The sequence below is a fragment of the Loa loa genome, assembly GCF_000183805.2.
Source record: "Loa loa unplaced genomic scaffold supercont3.43, whole genome shotgun sequence".
Classification (NCBI taxonomy): domain Eukaryota; kingdom Metazoa; phylum Nematoda; class Chromadorea; order Rhabditida; family Onchocercidae; genus Loa; species Loa loa.
The window spans coordinates 174,386-194,562 of NW_018108223.1; the positions used below are offsets into that span (position 1 = coordinate 174,386).

General features: G+C 32.8%; 1 protein-coding gene across 2 annotated transcripts; it reads left to right on the forward strand.

The window, feature by feature from the left end:
* Positions 1-3,237: 3,237 nt before the first annotated feature.
* Positions 3,238-17,077, forward strand: LOAG_17132 (the record flags this gene model as incomplete). Of its 2 annotated transcripts, none has more annotated exons than XM_020449791.1 (19): positions 3,238-3,388; positions 3,621-3,786; positions 4,015-4,144; positions 4,543-4,634; positions 7,035-7,118; positions 9,325-9,484; positions 10,443-10,500; positions 10,772-11,398; positions 11,815-11,953; positions 12,057-12,161; positions 12,327-12,473; positions 12,860-13,067; positions 13,586-13,700; positions 13,949-14,140; positions 14,269-14,443; positions 14,919-15,005; positions 15,814-15,870; positions 16,092-16,240; positions 16,814-17,077. In XM_020449791.1, the coding sequence occupies 18 exons, from the start codon at positions 3,357-3,359 to the stop codon at positions 16,233-16,235; spliced, it is 2,718 nt and encodes a 905-aa protein (XP_020306634.1). The 2 variants fall into 2 exon arrangements, with proteins under 2 accessions (XP_020306634.1, XP_020306633.1); XM_020449790.1 differs by lacking the exon at positions 16,814-17,077 and adding an exon at positions 8,414-8,836 and having other exon boundaries at positions 3,357-3,388; positions 16,092-16,235.
* Between the last annotated feature and the right edge of the window lie 3,100 nt (positions 17,078-20,177).

Consider the following 20,177-nt stretch of genomic DNA (forward strand, 5'->3'; position numbering starts at 1 on the left):
AATAGAATATTCCATCATTGATTCAAAATATTCAATGCAAAATCGATGTCAACTCGCCCATTCATTTTCTCTGGTATTTCAGTGCACTTTCTAACTGACTATCAATTGGACAAGTCCACAATTATTAAATAGGTTCTTCATTAATCTGTTTTAAAAAAATTTCACAAAGAAAAAAAGGAAATTAATTTACTTGTTTGCATATGTATGTGTGTATATGTGTATATGTGTATGTATGAGAAGGTATGGCGTGATGAATTATTCTAAAAATACTTTTTTATTCATGCAACAGGCGGATTCGGCTTGATGTATACTTTCCGATGTCATGTTGTTGTTGAAGAAGTAATATATCATCCATTATATCAAACAACAACAACAACGATACTGTTCTCGCAGTCCTCAGCAGCTTACTGGCTTATTGCCAGCGGATCCCAGGATAAAATTCTTTAGCTTCAGAGTTTGCCTTTTCTCTTATCCTTCAATTTCATTATCACCAAAATTATCACTGAAACACAGGCTAATTGCTCCTAAGCATTTACTCCCTCATTAAGCTCATTAAAATTAAAATCAAAAATTAAACTCATTAAAATTCGAAAATTTCCGCTTTCTTTAGTACTATTTTCAAGTTCAAAACCATTCACCGTTATGCACCATATCAAAATTTTCTTAGATCTTCTGAATCTCATTTCCTTCCTTAATCCATCCGATGGTTAATGGTTTCGAACGGCCTCTACATCATTTTGTGAAGTGTCTCTCATACTAATTCATCCGTAAAGTATGTCATCGTGAACTTTCGCATTGGTAATAATCGACAGCTAACAGAATGAGGTTACTCGTGGGACTTTTCCTATTTCTACAAATCATTTGGTTCTCCTCTGTTTATTGTAAAGAATACTGATGAATTCAAGAATTTTACATTCATAGAAGTTAAATATTAATTCATTGATCGCTAATGTGTGCATGCATGGAAGATAAGAAACAAGAAGCGGAAATAGGTGGAATTTACCCTTTCATATTTCAAGCAATGTATTACGAATGTTTTGGTACATTTGGCTAAACTCTTTTTTGTTCAGTGCGAAACAGTTACAGGATAATTAGAGAAAAATGATTTTTGCGCAGATATTTGCAAATTACCTAGGAAGTGTAAGTAATAAACATGATGAAACTAGCCAATTTGAAATCAGCTAATTTAGGAATCAAAATAATATCAACGGTGATGAAGGAAAAGGTAGGAAAAAAAGGTGGAAGGGAAATTTAGTAGGGGGATAAAAATTTTTGTAATTTTGGAATAAACACAATAGCCATCACTTCAAATCAAATAGTTTGTGCATCGCTTGACTTGCCTGCTACCCTGTAAACTACTGCTAATAGAGATTTTGTGTTCTTTTCAAAATGATTTAAAAAAGAGCTTCATCCGGAGTGAAGCAAATACATCAATGGCGCTATATTCAGCGTTCATCATCAGTCTTTGGGTACACTCACTTCTCCTTGCACACTTCGTCTCCAACTTTTCATTTTTGACATTTCCTGATCGCTCATTTTTATCGCTTCCACCGCTTCCATAATTATATGCTACAGTTTTCTCATGCATTTAACATCGAACCTACAGGTCGTCCTTGACGCTGTTTTTTTAAAACGTTCTTAGTACATTGTAGACCAAAGATGATGATAATGAGAGTAGCAAGATTTCAAGGAAAACGAACTAATTTAAGGTTTCAAGATTCCTAAGAGCCAAACTAATTGAATACAACGATTATGAGATTTATTAGAGGAAACTGGTAACCAAGAACCAAAGAATAACCTTAATGGCCCTCGCTCTTTAAACTAATAACACATTCTATTTTTGATTTTGATGTTTTCTTCTCATAATACATCTCTATATACCAAATACAAGATTAATATTAGACAAAATCCGGACTTACGAAAATTCGTTTTTCTCTATCATTCCAGGAGTCGAAAGATAAATAGCGTGGAATATTAATGGAATCCAAAAGATCCGAAAAAATAACTGAAAGCTATATCACCAATAATATGATAAAAACATGGAATGGATATGTGTGCCAAAGCTTGCCCTTCCAAAGCAATACTGTTTTTTTATATCAGAATTTAATTTAGCTGAACAATATTTCATTACATTAACTGCTCCAACTTCTTAATTGAACATTTCCATGTTTGCTTTTTTACCAAATTTTCAACTTTAAGAGGTCATAATTATATTAATTTCCCGTTTTTGAAAAAAATCATGCAAAATTCATGCGTCTTAAGTCAACAGTAAAAAAATTTTTTCCATTCCATATTATATTATCTTACCATTGCATTTTTAAAATTTTCATCTGAAAACTGGTTGTGAACGTTTTATTACCGATAAATGTGTAATTATTATCATATTCATTCAAGTATTAAAATTACAAGGATTGATCCATTATGGGTAAAGATCATGCTATGCTTATTCTTGCTAATGTGCCTAGCTTACATATATCTTAATTATTTCCATTAGGCAATCAAAAAAATCCAGTCAGTCTAACCTGAAAAAATCAGTAGTAATTTAATAATTATATTTCAAGAAATTAAAAAGCATTTGATGCATCATAAGCTTCAAACATTATTAATATTTTCATCCAAAGAATCTTCGTAGAAAAACTAAAATGAATTCTATCACTTGTACCGAATTGCTGCATTTCCTTATGATCGAAAAATATTATCATTGATAGGTTAAAATTTGCAGTTCGAAATTTGGAGTCGTCAAGTTATCTTTCAAAGGAAAGATAGGAGGAAAAAGAATAGAATAGCAAAAGTGAGTAATTCTTTTTGCTTATCTTTATCACCTCAAAGAAATAAATCTCTTTGATCATTATATTTAACATAATTCGTTAAAGTTAGGACGAACAATTTCATTGCTTTGATTGGAAAAGTAGTTGCTCCGTTTCTTGTGGGAAGACAATATGTTCATTTCCTCATTTATTGAAGGAAAATTTACTGTTTGTGGAGAAAGAAATCACTGTTTCTAGTCAGTTAAATGAATCTTTAACGAAATGACTATTGAATTTCTTGTTGAAAGTTATCTTTCCTTGCAATTAAACTACAGTATGCTTTCTTCTTTTTTCTCTTTATCGTCTTCCGATGCAGATTACTTCTCTCGAATGCATACTTTATAACTGCCGTACACATTGTCTTGACATTATGAAGCATTTTTGATATTAAAAAAAAAAAAAAAGAAAAACCTATAAGAAAAGGTAATGTAATTGCAGAGGAAAGAGGCTTTACTATTGTCTCAGCTCCTGTAGGAATATTAGAAAAAAGAAGGGGAAGTAGTTGCTCCTATTGTTTAAAAGTGCCAAATACACTGAATTGCTGTTGGAATGGATGAATTAGAAGATGACAGGACAGTCCAGTAAGTTATCGTTTCAACGATACTTTTTTAATGATTTAATAATTTAATGAATAGCGATTTATATATTGTGAGGAACAAGCGTATTAGGATTTCTCCATGCATCAGTTAGATCTTCCAAATACTTATCTGAATAAGAAGGAAATCACTTGAACTCCCTGTTTATTGGTATCAATAGTTGTTTGGGGGAGAGATATAACTATTGCGACAGTCAACCATATACAGATAATTCTAGAGTAAATGGTACAAACATGGACGAAACGATAACTATGGTTGTGGATGACAATGCTGGTCTCAATGAGGAACCATTGCACACTGAAAGTTCTCAAGTTGTAACCGTTATTGGTAGCATCGGTAGTGAAGCAGTCTTGGATGAAATGAAAACTGGTGAGCAAAGTGAGGTATGTGTTATTTATGTTTATGTTGTGAAGAAATGTTTGGGGTAAATAAGCGGTTGCTTAGACAGGCTGATTAATTAGATTGTAAAAGCTTCTGGAAATTCTGGAAATTCTATCAATAGTTTTGCTTGCGTCATGTAGTGGGAATGACAAGAAAGCGGTAGAGTAGTAGGAAAAATCTGCAACAGAAAAGAAACGATGAACTCAGGTGCATGCAGAAAATCTATTTAGGTTAAAGGGATGGAAGAGGGACTGACATCAGAAGAACAACAAGGAATTAATAAGCTAAACGCTACGGAAACAATGGAGCAAGCTGTCGCGAAGGTCGAGGCTGAAGATGACCTCGACCGTAATGAAATCAGTATAAATGCTATATCATTCTATGACCATTTCCTAAACTTTTTTCACCCTGAAACTTTATTTCAAGCAGTACTGGTATTTGAAAAAAATTGTACGATGAGAAATGATAAGCCAAAAAATTCAGTTCAATCCCCCCAACCATTAGATTTTTTTTCCAACCACTAGCTTTTAATATGTGGTATGGTCTTTCAGTCTTACTCATGGCGGAAATGCCCGAAAGATACTATAAAATACTTCATGAATTTCTTTCTTGTTATGCAGCACCAGGCTGCTACTAAATCTTCTATAAGAGGTCTAAATTATGATTTTGTAAAATTAAGGATAACATTTCTGGTTATTAGATCATTTTATGATTTTTGATATTTCTTTTAAAATTTTGTTGTTTTTAATCTATTCTAGATGAAGCAGGAATTGAGGAAGAAAAACCAGTACAGATGATGGGAGAAGAAGCAGTAGAAGAGCAAGTAGTTGAGGATAGAACTGAAGACCAGGTATTACTTCCATAGTTCATCTTCATACGTCATTCAGAAAAATAATGATACGAGCAACAAACGATCATTAGCTAACTTTTATTTCAAAGCATTGCTTCCCAAATGTTCTCTATGATACCCATCTTTACAATGGATGGCTTCTTTTTATTTATCACTCATTTATTAGCATCATTATATCGTTAAAATAAACAATAGGTAAATTTATGATTCGAAAAAAAAATCAATTGAAAGTAGAATACAACGTATTTGTGGATTCCATGCGGTTAACAACAAAAATTTGAAGCGAAATTTCAAATTGTTGTCTTACCTTAAAAGAATTTGAATAGGATATTATTTAGTTTTTAATAGTTGGCATGGACTTGAGAAGGATGACAAGAGAAGCGTTTACGTCAAAAATATTCGCAATTTATTTTTATGCATATCTTTTACTCTCTACATGTGTAAATCTAAACTAAAGCAGTTCATTAGTATTTTCAAAATACATAAACAATATTTCAATGGTTCGTTAGAGTATCAATTCGTACAGCGTGGTGAAGATACCTTGCACTTTCGAGCTTTCAAAATTTTGTTAAGATCAATCTTTAGGCAATTACTTCTATTTCTTATCACTTTTTATTTTTTAGAAATCATTTGTTCTTAGTATTACTTATGCTATCGTCGCCGTTTCCTAATTTTCTTTTAAATTTTATTTTAATAATACTTTAAGCATTATCGACAAACTATTCGTAATTTTGTGTTAATTTTCCCACGAGAACTCAGTTTTCATAACCGATTTGCATACTTGATACTTTTAAATTAAATACTAGATAGGTTGTAAACAAAATATTCTTCACACCATTCATTATGTAAGAGCGATTTATCGAAATCCTCTGATTTCTTGATTATTCAATATTTCAACTTTTCCACAGACTGTCTCACCCCTAAGCCAGACGCAATCGTGTATGAACCCCCAAAGGAAACTACTTCATGAAAATCGCTGAACGAATTCTGTCTCAATTATCAGCAATTGAAAGGGTCTAGTTTCAGCTGACTAACTGATATGAATACCTTCTTTATCAAGTTGTCTCCTTACTTGATACTCTTCAATTCGTATTTTCCCAATTCAAGGTAAAATGTCAAATAAAAGTTGCACGATTGACAAATTTATATCACTTTATAACTTCAAAGTTTTATTTAAACTTTTATTTAGTGTTATAAATCAGGATTTCTAGTTTGCTCTAAAGGCGTACCACGGAATGGAAAAAAAAAGCATTGAACAATGATAAGCAATTTTTAGCATTTATATTCAGAGGTTTAGGCCTTGAATTTGATTGAAATCTCCCTTTCATCTAAGGTGATATATTTATAACTACTTATCAAAACTTTCATATAAGTTCATAAGGTTGAGATATCCCGTTGCTCATTGCATAGATTGTATTACGTAATATTTTCACCAAGTTTATTTTTGTGTGTTATCGAATCTCATTACTTCATCAATATTTTTCATTGTTTGATTTCTATGTCTCTTCCTCATTTTTGCATTTACGAAAAACTACGGGAATAGTCTCAGACAGGCATTAACGAGTTAATATATTGTATGAGACAATTTTAACAGAACTAAAAATAGATTTTCCTGAAAATTAAAGGTCAATTATTATTTTTTCAGACAATGTTTTCATTAATCATAATCAGTAAGCAATCATTGTTTGTTTCGTTAAGAATCAGCAATTTTTGAAGCATATGGTTTACTGGTTATTGATCTGGAATTTCTTTTCTTTAAATGATATTTCCGAATTACCAGTCTTGAGATTACTCATATAAGAAATATAATGAAAGATGAACATACGTTGATCTCTGAGATCTATCGATAGGATAAGTAATATGCAACAAACAACTACCGTGTTTTAAGCAAAATGTCATCACTCTGCAATGCTACATTAGCCAAAAACTTGATTTTGTTACGCTGACAAATTTTTCTCAACTCTCTTTATTTATCATTTCGAATCAAATGTATAAGTGAATAGTTATCGTTTCTTTACTTTGTAGTATAAACTTTGTCTTCAAAAAATATTTGTTGTGTAGTATAGCGAGTAAATCGAAGTTGCAACTGAAATAATCTTTGCATAGAATGCTCTATGTAAACACAAAAATGGACAAGATTTGAAAAAAATTTTAATATGATTTCAAACAAATATTTTTTTAAAGTATCACCTGCAAGTACACAATTTTTTTCCGAAATTTTTATAACTCATAATTTGATAGTTGCAAAGAAACATCAGTTTGTGTAATGGATGACTATTCAACTGAATTCTATTTGTTATAAAAAAAAATTAAATGAAATTAAGATCTATCGGCACGATTATCCTTTTTCTTTCTCATCAAAGATTTCGGTAGCTCATATTTTGTCTCATGTCGTTGCAGGTACCTGACATAACTGGTACGGATAACGCAGACGTGATGGCTACTTCGATGGATAGTATTGAAGAACTTCCAACCAGCGAAGAGGTATCAACTTTTTCTCTGTTCCCGACCACTTTTTTCTGTTATCACTCATTTTTTTCTTATTCCCCAAACTTCAACAGTCAAGAAGATGCATTATTATCATTGTTTTTCGTTGTAGCTTATGGTTTCTTAATAATGACACCATCAGCTCGACATTTACATGCCTATTTTTTGCATATCGATTGTTATTTGGGAACAAAAAATATTAGTATCAGTGTTCAATGTCGTCTTCAAACCCCACCCCATATTATCTATCACCAAAATCAAATGTGGATAACAGCAAAATACTTGCAAATCGATATCTTACAAAATTTCAAAATTCATTTCTTACTGTTGTGTCTGGTAGAACCTTGCAGAATAGCTTTTTTAAATTTGTTTTTGTTTTTTTAAATCACACGCGCATGCTCCTGAGATGTCATTCCTTTCACTTTTTTGCGAAGTAATTTGGTACATGTAGTTTTTCGAAACTGTTAACTATGATAACATCTATCTTAGTTGGATGAAAAGTTACGAAAGGATTCAAATAACTGATATTTTAACTTATCACTCATTTTTAATACAAATTCCCATAGAAAAATGCTGATGCCTGTATTGGCTTTTTTTTCTATCTTCTGTCCACCTATCGATCATTTCTTTTATTGCTAACAGTATTCCTCCCATCTGGTTGTCATTTTCTTTTGCTCAGAAGAACACGAGATTAATAAAATAAGCAAGTTCCGAGAGTCGGAAACTTGCTTATGACTGAACAGTTTGGAATAATCATGTTCGCTGATCTCATCAACATTAAAAACGATGTTGAGAACTTTCTCAAGAAGTATTTGTCTTTCGTAATAGCCAATTGCTAACTACAAAACAACTCTGATAAATTCCAAGAACATCCTAAACACTTCTTAATTTCATCTAAAAAGTCTAACGTGAAGTTCGAAAAAAATTGCTGGAGATATCAATTTATTTTATAAAAAAAAATTATTGAATCTCCTTTTTTCTTTTTTTTTTTTTTATATTATTTCTTGACCAGTCATTCATTGAAGGGAGATAACGTTTCTCTTTATAAAAAAAGGCAATGAAATGCTTCAAATTGAAGTTTGGGTTTCGGTTCATACAGCTAAAATGGAGAAGGCATGTCTGAACAATGTGTTGATAGTTACTTTACTACTGGGATTAATTACTGGGAATCTCTGGTCTTATTTTTTTTTTTTTTGGGGGGGGTAGAGAAAGAATGAAAGCTGAAGCGGTATTTGAAGATGCTACTATAAATTTGAAGTGAACTGCATGTTGCATTATGATCTTGTTTTCAGCAAGTCGTAGAAATATCGGCACTTGCAGAACAAGAAGTCAAACCATCAATCGAATCAGAAACTAGTAGTATGGTACTTGCTCCCTCTACGGAGGCAGAGGCACTATCAGAGGAAGAAAGATCAGCTATAGATCCTGAATTTGAAGCACGTCAAGAAGTTAATGAAACTGAAGCAGTGCAAGAAAAAGAAGAAGCACTCGCAGAAGAGGTAACAGCTGTTGATGCTGAAGCATCTAAAGAAGGCGACGAAACTAAGGAGTTGCCAACAGAACAGAATTCAGCTGTTTCCGAAGCAAAACCTAAGAAACTAGAAATTGAAGACGTGGGAGAAGCTCAATTAGAAGTGGGACAAGCTGAGCAGGAACTAAAGCATACGGAACCTCTCGGAATTACTGAAGTTATACAAGAGGTTATCATGGAGCAGGTATCATTGCACAGAATCCATAATTGTGCAAAGTGACGTGCTTCTGGCATCTAACTTAATGCTTCACTGTATTTTAGCAACAGCTTTTGTCATAAACTATTGAATAAGGCATTTTGAATCAGTGTTTCAGGTGCTTCTGCATGTGCAAAGTCTGTTGTACCTCAATCGTTACCTCTTTTTGTCTCACAAATTAACCTTCCATTAATAAAGTAAATTCATAAGATTTTCATAATTATGCCATGGAATACTAATTTCTCTTTAATATTGTATTCTTCAAATATACTACGGCTTTATTAATGCTTATTATTAAACGAAGCTAACTAAAATACATTTTGTCTCGTAAACACAAAGTTTTGAGGAAGGAAAAAATTTTGTGTGTTATATGTCCAAGTTTTCCGCATATAAAGTGAAAAAGATTGGCAGGCCTTTAACAATGGAAAACAAATTAAATCTTTCAATAAATGAAAATTAACTTAAATAAATTGCAGAGCTTGGCTACGAATGAATCTGAAGCCGTTGTAGACGAAATGTCAGGAGCAGGAGCAGAAGAGACAAAAAAAGAAGACCTCGATAACGAACGAAATGAGTCCGATAATATAGAACTTTTGAACGAAGAGCAGCAGTCTAAAGTTTCGGATAACGAAGCGGGTGAGAATAATGGTGACAATGTCCAAAAGAAAATTTGTTAACGTTGCATATGTGCTACAACCTGTTTTGTGGCGTATATTTTGAATCGAGTCAAACGGGAATGTGACTAATGGCGTGAGATGCTAACTATTGGACTATCCCATGCTATCGGCTCGGTGATTAGACTTTTCGTGGCACCATTTCTTATACTTCAATGCGTAATGTCCTCTAAACCTATTCAATTTTTAAGGGATTATTTCCTCCCGTGGTTTAACAATTGTTCAAATCGCAGTTTGAAGAACAGATCATTAAAAACTCAAAATAAATTTTTAGCGTTTCTCCGTCTACAAGGGAAATCAGATAATTTCAACTGGAATATCTTTGATAACTTCACCAGTACAAAATTCGAATTTCACAAAAGAATGTAGGAAAACTATCCTGCTAACGCTCTTGATTAGCATGAAATTTGTGTGATCGTTCTTTAATTATGCGTGCAATTTGTAGCCGTTAGATTGAATTAAATTGCACGAAATTCCTTTCAGGACTGTTCACTTCCGAATTCTTATCGTTTTATCGTGAAATCATGGGCGGTACAATTCGTTTTCAGTTCTTTCATTAGAATTATTTGTGAAGAAAAGCTGCATGGATCGGGACAAAGTGTGCATTGCTTATTTTTAATATGCCTTATATTTATTTGCATGTATGAATGAATGTTGCTCTTTTTCTGGTATTGCCAATGAAGCCAGAGATGAGTGATAAGCCTTGTGATAAAGACCATATGCTTATGTTGAAGATGTCTTATTAATTCTTTATAGAATTTACGCATGAGTATGGCATGTTTTTCGAACTGTGTGATTTGTTGCATTGGCATTTCTCAAATGAAGAGGGGATGGAAGCAACACGGAACATGTCCCGGATATAATTCAAATCGATGCGAGATAAAGATAAAATGTTTTAATAAAAATTATTCCAATTTCAGAAGGCAACAGTTTTGCATCAGCTCTACCACCGGAAGAAAAATCAGAAACGATCCACAGGTAGGTCAATGGTACATTTCATAATAGGTCTCTCAATCATCATCTCTGCTTAACTCTCCTATATTTATCATCCTATCGCAAATGTTTTAATGCTTAATTGAATGTTAGCTTACGAATTTCCCATCTGCAGGTTTCATTTATTTCATTTTGAACAAATATCGCATGAAAGTTTCCGTTTTTCATCTTCGTCCTAAAAAATTTCTTTATACATACACTAATTGCATTAGTTTGATAATTTGATCGCTTATTTTGCGATGTGATTTTATTTGAGCTCTCGTACATCAAGCTTAAAATTCGAAGAAGCAAATGATGGACCGATGGTGACGCCACTAATTGCAAATCAGGAGTTTAATTTCGATGAGGAGAAACCCTTTTCTAAAAAATCTATCACTGAGGATAAGGTTTTGTCAAGAAAATCTACTATCGAAGGAAAAAGTCCTTCACGTAAAACATCAGCAATGGGGGAAGAACTACCTTCAAGAAAAGTCTCGACCGTGGAAGGAAAAGTTCTATCTCGAGAAACATCCGTTACTGAAGATGAGAAACCTCAGTCTAGAAAAACTTCAGAAGTTAAGGAAAAGAAGGTGTCATCAAGAAAATCATCAACAGTTCAAGAAGCGAAAACACTATCTAGAAAAACATCAGAAACCGAAGAAAAAGTTTCATCGCGGAAAACATCAGCTGTCGAGGAAGAAAAAGTCGCCTCCAGGAAATCATCCGCAACGCAGGAAAGAGTTCCCACTCGAAAAATATCCTTAGAGATGGAAGAAAAAGCCCCGTCACGGAAGACTTCAAAAATGACGAGTGTCGAAGAGGAAAATAGTGAAGTAAAGGAATTAAGCCCTGAGCCAGCAGGAGCGCCACAATCAGTTAGAGCGGAAAAGACAAAAATAGCCAAGTTTGCATCTTTCATTTCTTGATTTGTTTTTGCAAAACATAAAATCTTAAATTTCAAAATGTAATTCTTGATTACAGCTTAATTTCGCTTTCCAAGCCAGTTCTCAATAATTGCTTTTTGAAATTCAAAATTTGTTGAAAATTTTCGAAATTTTGCCCTCTAGTAATTCCTGCTCACCTAAAAAATGATTTATCTACCGCGTGAAAGAGCGTGGTAAGTACAATAACTGGATAAAATATTCATTATCCAATATCAGTTTATTGAAGCTTTCGCATGTTTCTGCCACTTTGTGCTTATTTTATTTCTTTCCTAATTACTTACTTATCTTTATATTACTTTTACAAACAAAGAATAATGGCAATTTTAATTGAGGAAAGTGAACGCTTCAATACTTTGTTTATTAGTACATATTGTAGTACTGAAGTAACTGAATCAAAAGTTGAATCTAAGCTTGAACCGATCGCAGAGCCTGGACCAGGTACCAAGAAAGCTGTAATTGAAGTAGGAGAAGCTGAAACTATTGCCGAAGTACCAACTGAAGGATTGAATGATGAGGTTTGCTTTGGAATGATATTTATGAACTGACTGATAAGAATGTAGTGCATTTTGTTGGAAGAAACTTGAACTTGATAAATATGCATGTACAAGTGTATTATAGGTTCCCTTTGAAGACGCTACTGCAGAAGATGTCAAAGATGATGTGAAAAGAGTATCTGAGGCGGAAAAAGAGAATGAAGCTGCGAAATATAATGCCGTTGATGAAGTAAGTTTTTAGCAATAATAACGGAATTAGGTAAGATAACTCTTTTAGAACGATTAAAGTTATTAAAACTGGTAGCAATGCAATGTTTGTGTGCATGCATCAACATAAGCTTTGGAAAAGCCTCATATAGAGAAAAAGTTCAAATTTCATAGATCTAAATTGCAGCGAGAATCTCCTCCACCAACCAGACAAATCATTTCATCTCCTCCACGCATGCGTTCACCATCACCGAGTAGAAAACGTCAGGAGCGATCACCATCACCTGTGACACGAGAGGCAAGTCGCGGAAGTACATGCAGGTCATATGATCAAGTATGTAGTCAATTCTAATATTTTAAACAATTTGATGTAATCTTAATGATTTTAATGATCTTGAACTGATTTTAATTTGTCTGACTTCAATTTTATCCCATTGAGTTGGGTGATTTGTTTCATTTTAAACTTTCATGCCTATCACAAATATATTTCACGAAAGTTTACCAACTAAAATGATTGCTTTTTGTCATCGGTTGTTAAAACATAGAATCTTTTCCAGGTTAAGATGATATTCGAGTTGAGCTATGAAAATCCTGTAGATATTTGAAAGGCTGAGTAATGCTCCCATCTGGTTGTTAGACGTCACTTCAAATAGTCAAATAGTTATCTTAAGATATGTTAGGATTTCCGTTTAAAATTTTCATCCAGAAACGTCTCATCAGGACACACATCGACAAAGAGGTCCTCCTCCGCGTATGCCAAGTTATTTATCATTTTCATCTTACACTCCAGTCGAGAAAGCAGCGTACTCACCAATCAGTCCATGGGTACAAAATGCCGCGCAAAAATATCGGAACGATTACACTGCCGTTTCAACTTATAAGCTTCCATCTATGTATACTTCGATATTTGATGATATTGTCAGTTCGGGTCTGTTTTTAATATTTCTCCTCATATTTAATAAGTCATTTATCTGTAAACAACATACAACTAAAACCTGATATTTGGAAATGTAATAATTTTCGAGAACGATTAATATTTCATAAAATGATGATTATTTTTGAATTTATAACGTTCAGATAAGTAATCTGGAATCAATATTATGAATAGAAAATTAAAATATTTTCATCTTTTCGCCGGTTGGGAAAGACTTTGTTGCATATTATGGTGTGAAAATTAAAACTTTGCTAGAATTTGCGGACACATTTCTAAATGGTTGTTTTAAATTCTTTAACTTGCAGTCCAATAGACTTCAGTGACATCCATACTGCCAATCAATAAATTCTTTACACATCAATCAATCAATGAGAATGATCTTATGGGACTTGCTTAATTCTAGAAAACAAAAATGATATTATTGAGATTAATGGATACATTATGAATCATAAATATATTCCGCATTTAGACTACTACTTGTGCATGTATGGATAGTGCAACTCAAATTTTAGGTCCATTTTCAAGCAGTTTATACTCAGCTAATCGTCTTCTTGAACGTTCGCGTAGTCGTTCTCGAGAGTTAAGAAATGCGCTCCGTTCAAAACGTTCAACCAGCAATTATTACCGGTACTTTCATTTTCTAGGCTACAAAAATTACAAAGATTGCGACTACCCAGTTATTTACTATCATCGCATATTCCGATCTTATTAGAACTGCACGCTTCATGTGATCGCGTTTGCCACCACAGCGTCATTTCCCAAAAGAAATTTATGTTGCTATCATATTGTTTACCAAAATAATTATATCATAAACCAAAACTTGCTTAAAATTTTGGTTCTGGTGTTGAAATGAAATTACTGTTAATGGAATTTAGTTATACTTCGAATTATGCGACACCACCACTTCGAACTCGTGACTATTCGACACCACCGTTGTCATCTGTAGGGCGATCTTCATCACGTTCTGGCTCATTTATTTCCTTCATGGAATATAACAGACAGAAACAATATGAACTTGCAAGAAGCTCAAGTCGCTTGTCAACTCTTGGTGGATTAAGCCGAGCAAGGTTTGCTTCCTTCAGCTGAATTAGAGGCTGGCGAAAGCAGTACTTCTATAGTTGTTACCAAATTTAGGTTGCCAATCAAAATGGTTCGTTTCAAAAAAAAAAAAAAAAGAAAGATTATTTGTTTCTAGTTCACGTTCGAATGTCGATATGTTCTACGACACAGAACGTTTATCGCGAGTGGATAGCTATGTACGCGATTTGAATCGTAACGTAGAATACGTGTTCCCAAGTACTTACGATAAGTATCGTTCACCGTCACGAGCTTATTTGCCGCAAGAATATACTCCTGTCAATGGATACAGGGTTTGTTGCTTAAAACGATTTTTATCTATGTTTTGTTATCAACAGTGGCTGTCTATTTCTGTATCTTTGATTTTGACTTCCTTCTCTTCTAAGAGATTCCTAAAAAGAGACTTCACTTCCAGGAGATTTCTATTATGTACTTATTTTTTCACAAGGTCATTTTCCAGGATGAAGTAAGATAAAACTTCTGGACCTTTAATCTGATTCACCTTTTTCCCTTTATCTCTTTCAATTTAATCTGTTTTACTTTCATGTTTAAATCGGAATTTCCAATGAATTCTTGAAGAAGAAAACAATTTAAGTGTCGTTAGAGAATTTTGAATTTACAATATGATGTATTTGAAACATTTCTGCTGATTTCGTATTATAACTCTTTACGTACTTGAAGTTGAAATAGGTCAAATTTAAGTGTTTTTTTTTATAGATTATTTTTTCGAAATAAAAATCACATTTTTCATAGTAGTGCTGCTTGTAGGCATACAACAGTCCGTTACGCCATTCAGTTCTTTATACTAATCCATACATCTATAACCCGATATCAGTGTCTCACAACTTGTACGAGGTGAGCCTCTAACGTCCAATGCTTTTGTTTACTTGCTAAAACTAAGATAATTGAGAAAATGCTGCCTGATCTTCCCTTTATTTATCAAAAATTAAAATTCCCAGAATTTTTTATTCAACAGAACTTGAAAAGAAAGACGATAACTGACCAAATAATTTGACCACTTCCACAGGAATTACCATATTGTAAAACGTAGCAGCAATGGATAGGATAAAAGGATTGTGAAGTGTTTCGGCACAAAATTCTTAAAATTTTCGAACATTTGAACTAATCTTTGAATAGTAGACATAATAAAATTTTGACGTAATTTGGTAGTAGATAGAGCAAACCTGCATCTCAACTAGCATTGTGTGTTTGTTGATGGTTATTTGTTAATATTAGTAAGTTTTAGTGTAACAATTAACAATATGAAATGAATGAAAGCATAATTAAATACTTTGTATTTAGGTGTTGAAATCAAATTAATTTTAATGATTCAAGAGTTTCCAAGCGTCTTTCTTTCCGAATGTAGAGCACTCCTACAGTTCCAATCATTTCATCGAGATACGAAAATTGTATTGGGAGTAATCGGGGTATACTTTCCTGCAAAAATGAAATTAGCAGATTGTGAAATCGATGGCATGTAAAAATATTCTATTTGTTCCAATGTTTCTGTATTAGTCATAATCATTTTTATCAGCTAACAAGCGTTATCATCTACGTGAAATTCCTTGACATATAACAAACTAACTTATCAGTAACAATTACCACATGTTCTTATAATATTAAAGCTTCGTCTAGAAAATACAATGCAAAATATTGTTTTCAGAACAGAATTGCCGAATTACAAAGGAGTTTATCTCGTGAAAGACTTGCCAGGGAAAGGGTGAGCTCCATCCGTGCTTCATGAGAAGTTCTGAATTTGAGATTCGTGTCATGGCTGTTAGGTATAGTTACGTAATGGTCAAAAATCACTTTTTAAATTGATCCATCCTGAAAAAGATTAGTAACATTAGTTCACTTGGCTAAATATATCAGTTGTAATTGGAAATTACCCAAAGTTATATATGTGCATCGCCGTTTCTGGAACTTGTAAATTTTTTTTAGATGAAAGCCAAATACAAAACCCTGTCGGATAAACTGGATCAAGCTTGTAGACAGATGGATCTGCTTCGCACCAGTTCTTCTTCATCGATCCGTGGTGGCATGGGAACCTATTCTGTCTACACTCACAACTATCCGTATTTTTGAACAGGGTACATCTGATAATTTGTCGTACGTAGGAAGAAGTCATTGGATACCAGTTAGATAGGTTCATGTTCCCGGACACACCATTCTCCACTTGTATCTTCGAGTATTTTCGATTGTTCGTTACGCTGACCATATTTTTTTCGTACTTCTGCTTCTATATTTTGGAATTCGTTGCAGTTATTCAAAAGTGTACTCCTTCGTTTTTTTTTTTTCGATGCATTTTGCCAAGTTGAGAAATTAAAACGATAACATCGAAAGCAATCCTTCTTGTATTAAAACCATTCTTTTATGTTCATGTAACCCATTGAATAAGCTAACGTAAGCTTAAAAATGCGTTTCTAACCTTCGCCATAATGACAATGTATTTTACAAATTATTTCTTGTATCGAAAACGTGAAGTCGTAAAAAGAAGGAAAAGTTGATAATTACAGATGAATTAACTTGGAATTACCCACTTGCAGTGTGCAAGCTTAATTGAATTTGTTTGATGTGCAAAGAAATAGCTCGACAAGCATTCATATCTTGATTAGGATCCGGATTCCAGTAAATATGTCAGTAATACGGAGTGCACCTTTCAGGCTTATCTGGCAAGCAATTCACCGAGCAGTGGTACACTCAGCCGCCTCTATTCTGGTTTTACGCGTCATTGGACAATGGGTTCATAAGAAAATGAGGAAGAACAAACTTCCTGATAGATTGGTAGTGCTGTTAGAACAGCTAACAGCTTTTAATGCGGTTTACCTTCCGTCAAATTAAAAGGACATTGCTTAAAAAAGTGTACTGTTGCTACTACTGCATTTTATACATTTCAAGGATAGCAATCTATCGTGCTCCATTTGCACTTTCATAACAAACATGCTGATTTATTTCAGCATCAACTGTGAATTTTTCAAAAATTTCGGATTTAATTATCTCTAATTCTAATTAAGGACGTAAAAATTAATTACAGAGAATGATTTTCTATCCATGAAATGTTTGATGATAGTAATAGCTGAAAAGTATAAAATCAGTCATTTCGGATATTATTTTTACTATTATTATTATTATCTTTGGATAAATCAATAGTTTAGAAATGTTTTCTCTTATTTGAAAACTTTACTCAAGCAACAATGTTTATGAATAAATGATAATTTGTCATTCGACTTTCATCAATATTAAGAAGCACTGGAAGTTAAACTGCGAATTTTTGGAGAGTTTATAGTGTCTAGTTTTTCTTTCCGATAATTTAATTACAATTTATTAGACAATAAAATTGCACAAAATAGCACATAGAACATGCATTATAGTGTTGCTTCAAGCATTTCTTGTAATTCAATCCTCGTCTTTTTTGAATTATTCGAGAGTTCCTTTTTTTTTAAATTCATGCATTTTTAAAAAAAAATAACTTGATACGTTAATTGAGTGGTTGACAGAAATATGGTTGAAAAATTGACTTAATGTGACAAACCAGCGATTGACAACAATATAGTTCAAAAACTGATGTATGAATCCAATTTCCCTATTACTTCAAGATTATTGAGTCTACTGAATGTGCATGTGCATGATTTGGTCGCTATATTGCAAATTTTTTTGATGCAAAAATCTTTGTAGCAAATGTCAGCTGCTATAGCATTGATTAGTTATAAGTAATCTAACATTACTTCCCTATCATACTATTTTTTTAGCTTGAAATTATAACACTATGATGATATTAATGTAATTAAAGCAATTTTTACATTTTGTGTTGTCATTTCATTTCCATTTTTTTCTACCAAAGTGCCAATTAAGAAGTTACCTATAGATGTTCATTATCATGATATATAGGAATACAGCTACAGTTTAATCTTTTATCGCCTAGTTTGTGTCATTTTAATATTTTCGTCAGTTTTTAAAAAAATACTTTATGAAGTGCAAAGCTTTAGCATTCATAAGTATTAAACTTTGACACTCATAAGCTTAAAATTTTTTCGTTCAACATGTAAATTTTGCATTTAAACTTAGCGCTTCTGTTATTTGAAGGAATAAAAAAAAAAAAAAAACTGTAGCTAGCTTAAGTTTGGCATAAATGTTCTGTCTATTATTATTAATTGCAAAAAGGTACAGACTGGTAAGACTTGAATTAGTCTAATTGGAGTTATACGAAACAGTAAACTATGAACATTAGTATTTATGAGAAAAATTCTTTTGCAAAATTTCGTGAATGTTTTTTTTTGAAAAAAGTAAGCATAATAAAAGGTACTACATAGTAAAAAGTAAATGAACTTTTGGATTGAAATCCCTTCTGAGGAATACGATGTAAACTTGGATGAAGGATTTTTTGAGGATGAAAAAATTTTTGATGAATCATTTGCATCAAGAACTTCATTACAACAGATAGTTTTTGATCAGCTGAAACGCAACGTTGTTCTTTAGAGCTTAAAAAAATTTTGTTGGTAAATTAAGTCATGAAGAAGGCGGTTACGGTGAACGAAATATAAACTCAATCAGATAGCTCTAGCTAGGAAAATAGCTCTTTCTGTATGCAAGGTTAGCTTAAAACCATTCTAAAGGCTTAAGACAAAGGCAGAACAAGAAGTATTCCTTGAAAACGATTTACTAAAATAGCTGAAGCAAAATATTTAATTAGCATTCTAAAATTTGATATTTCTCCAAACAGCAAATTAGAAGGGTAAAAGGTACTTTGTTCAGAATGCTAAACTCTGTAATCTCATTTTCCAATTCTATTGCACAGAAATAGTAAAGGACTTATTACGTATTTCTAATGCTGTTGATGATATTCAAAATCATACATTAATTTTTGGATTTGTCACATTCGTCAAATTCCTTCAGAACGCAGAATGAAGCTTGAGGACAAAGAATTATATCAATATAAATAAAATGGACTGGATTTTAAGTCTTAAACTTATAAGTGCACAAAGTTTAAGACTTAAAAACTTCCAGCTAATTCATTCAACCTGCAACTGTCAATAAGGCATTGGAAAAAAATCAGGACAAACGACGTTGCAATCTTGCTGTATGATATTTGCAGTGTTTCAAATGACTCAAATCATTGCTGAAACAACAAGCAAATAATTTGAACTAAAGAAAACGAACTGATTATATCGAGCCATCTCTCGAGACGGGAGAGTAGTTGGAAACAATTACTTATTGAATTTTTCGATGAAGCGGATTATCGATATACAATTAAATTGTATACATGCGTGAGAAGCCCATTATCCAACTGTTACAATTTATTTCATTCATTGATACGGGACACGAGGGGATGATGAGATTCGTTTACTCTTCTGATTGAGCCTTATCATTTTTTTTGATATTTTCATCTTCCCGCGATTTTTTTAATGCTTTGTTTTCTACAACCGAAATACTATTTTCATTCACTTTGCTTTTAAGTTATAATGCTTCTATCTGTCTAACCCATTTTTGGCAAACCTTCTGCTGCGGCTAAAAGCCGCTTTTATTCATTAGGTTTGTAAATGAAACGAATTTTCTGATGATTACAAAATAGTACTCTCGAAGAAGCTTATGATGGAATTAAGTGGGTGTGTAGAAGACCTCATTAAATTCAATTTTCTTACCAAAGGTGATCAAGATCGCTGCAAAAAAGGACAAAAAGCGCGTGGTAACTACAAAATTAGCACGTTGTCATGTTGACCGGAGAACTTGCGTAGAACTTACGATGAATCTTTTCAAAGCAAAATATCAATTATGTCTTGGAAATGTCATTGTTTTTATATCACTTCTTGACAGACTTGTTATCACTGACGTGCGGAAGAATTCAAATAAATGATAGTTAGCTTGTATTCATTTAAACCAATGGTTATTTCCATATTTGAGAAATTCATTTCACTATGTTTTTTATTTGTTTGTATAAAATTTCCGTTTTGTCAAATATAAACTTTGATCTGACTCTTTTTTTGGTTCCGTATGAAGTGAAGAAATGTATCAGTATCTTATCAGTGATTC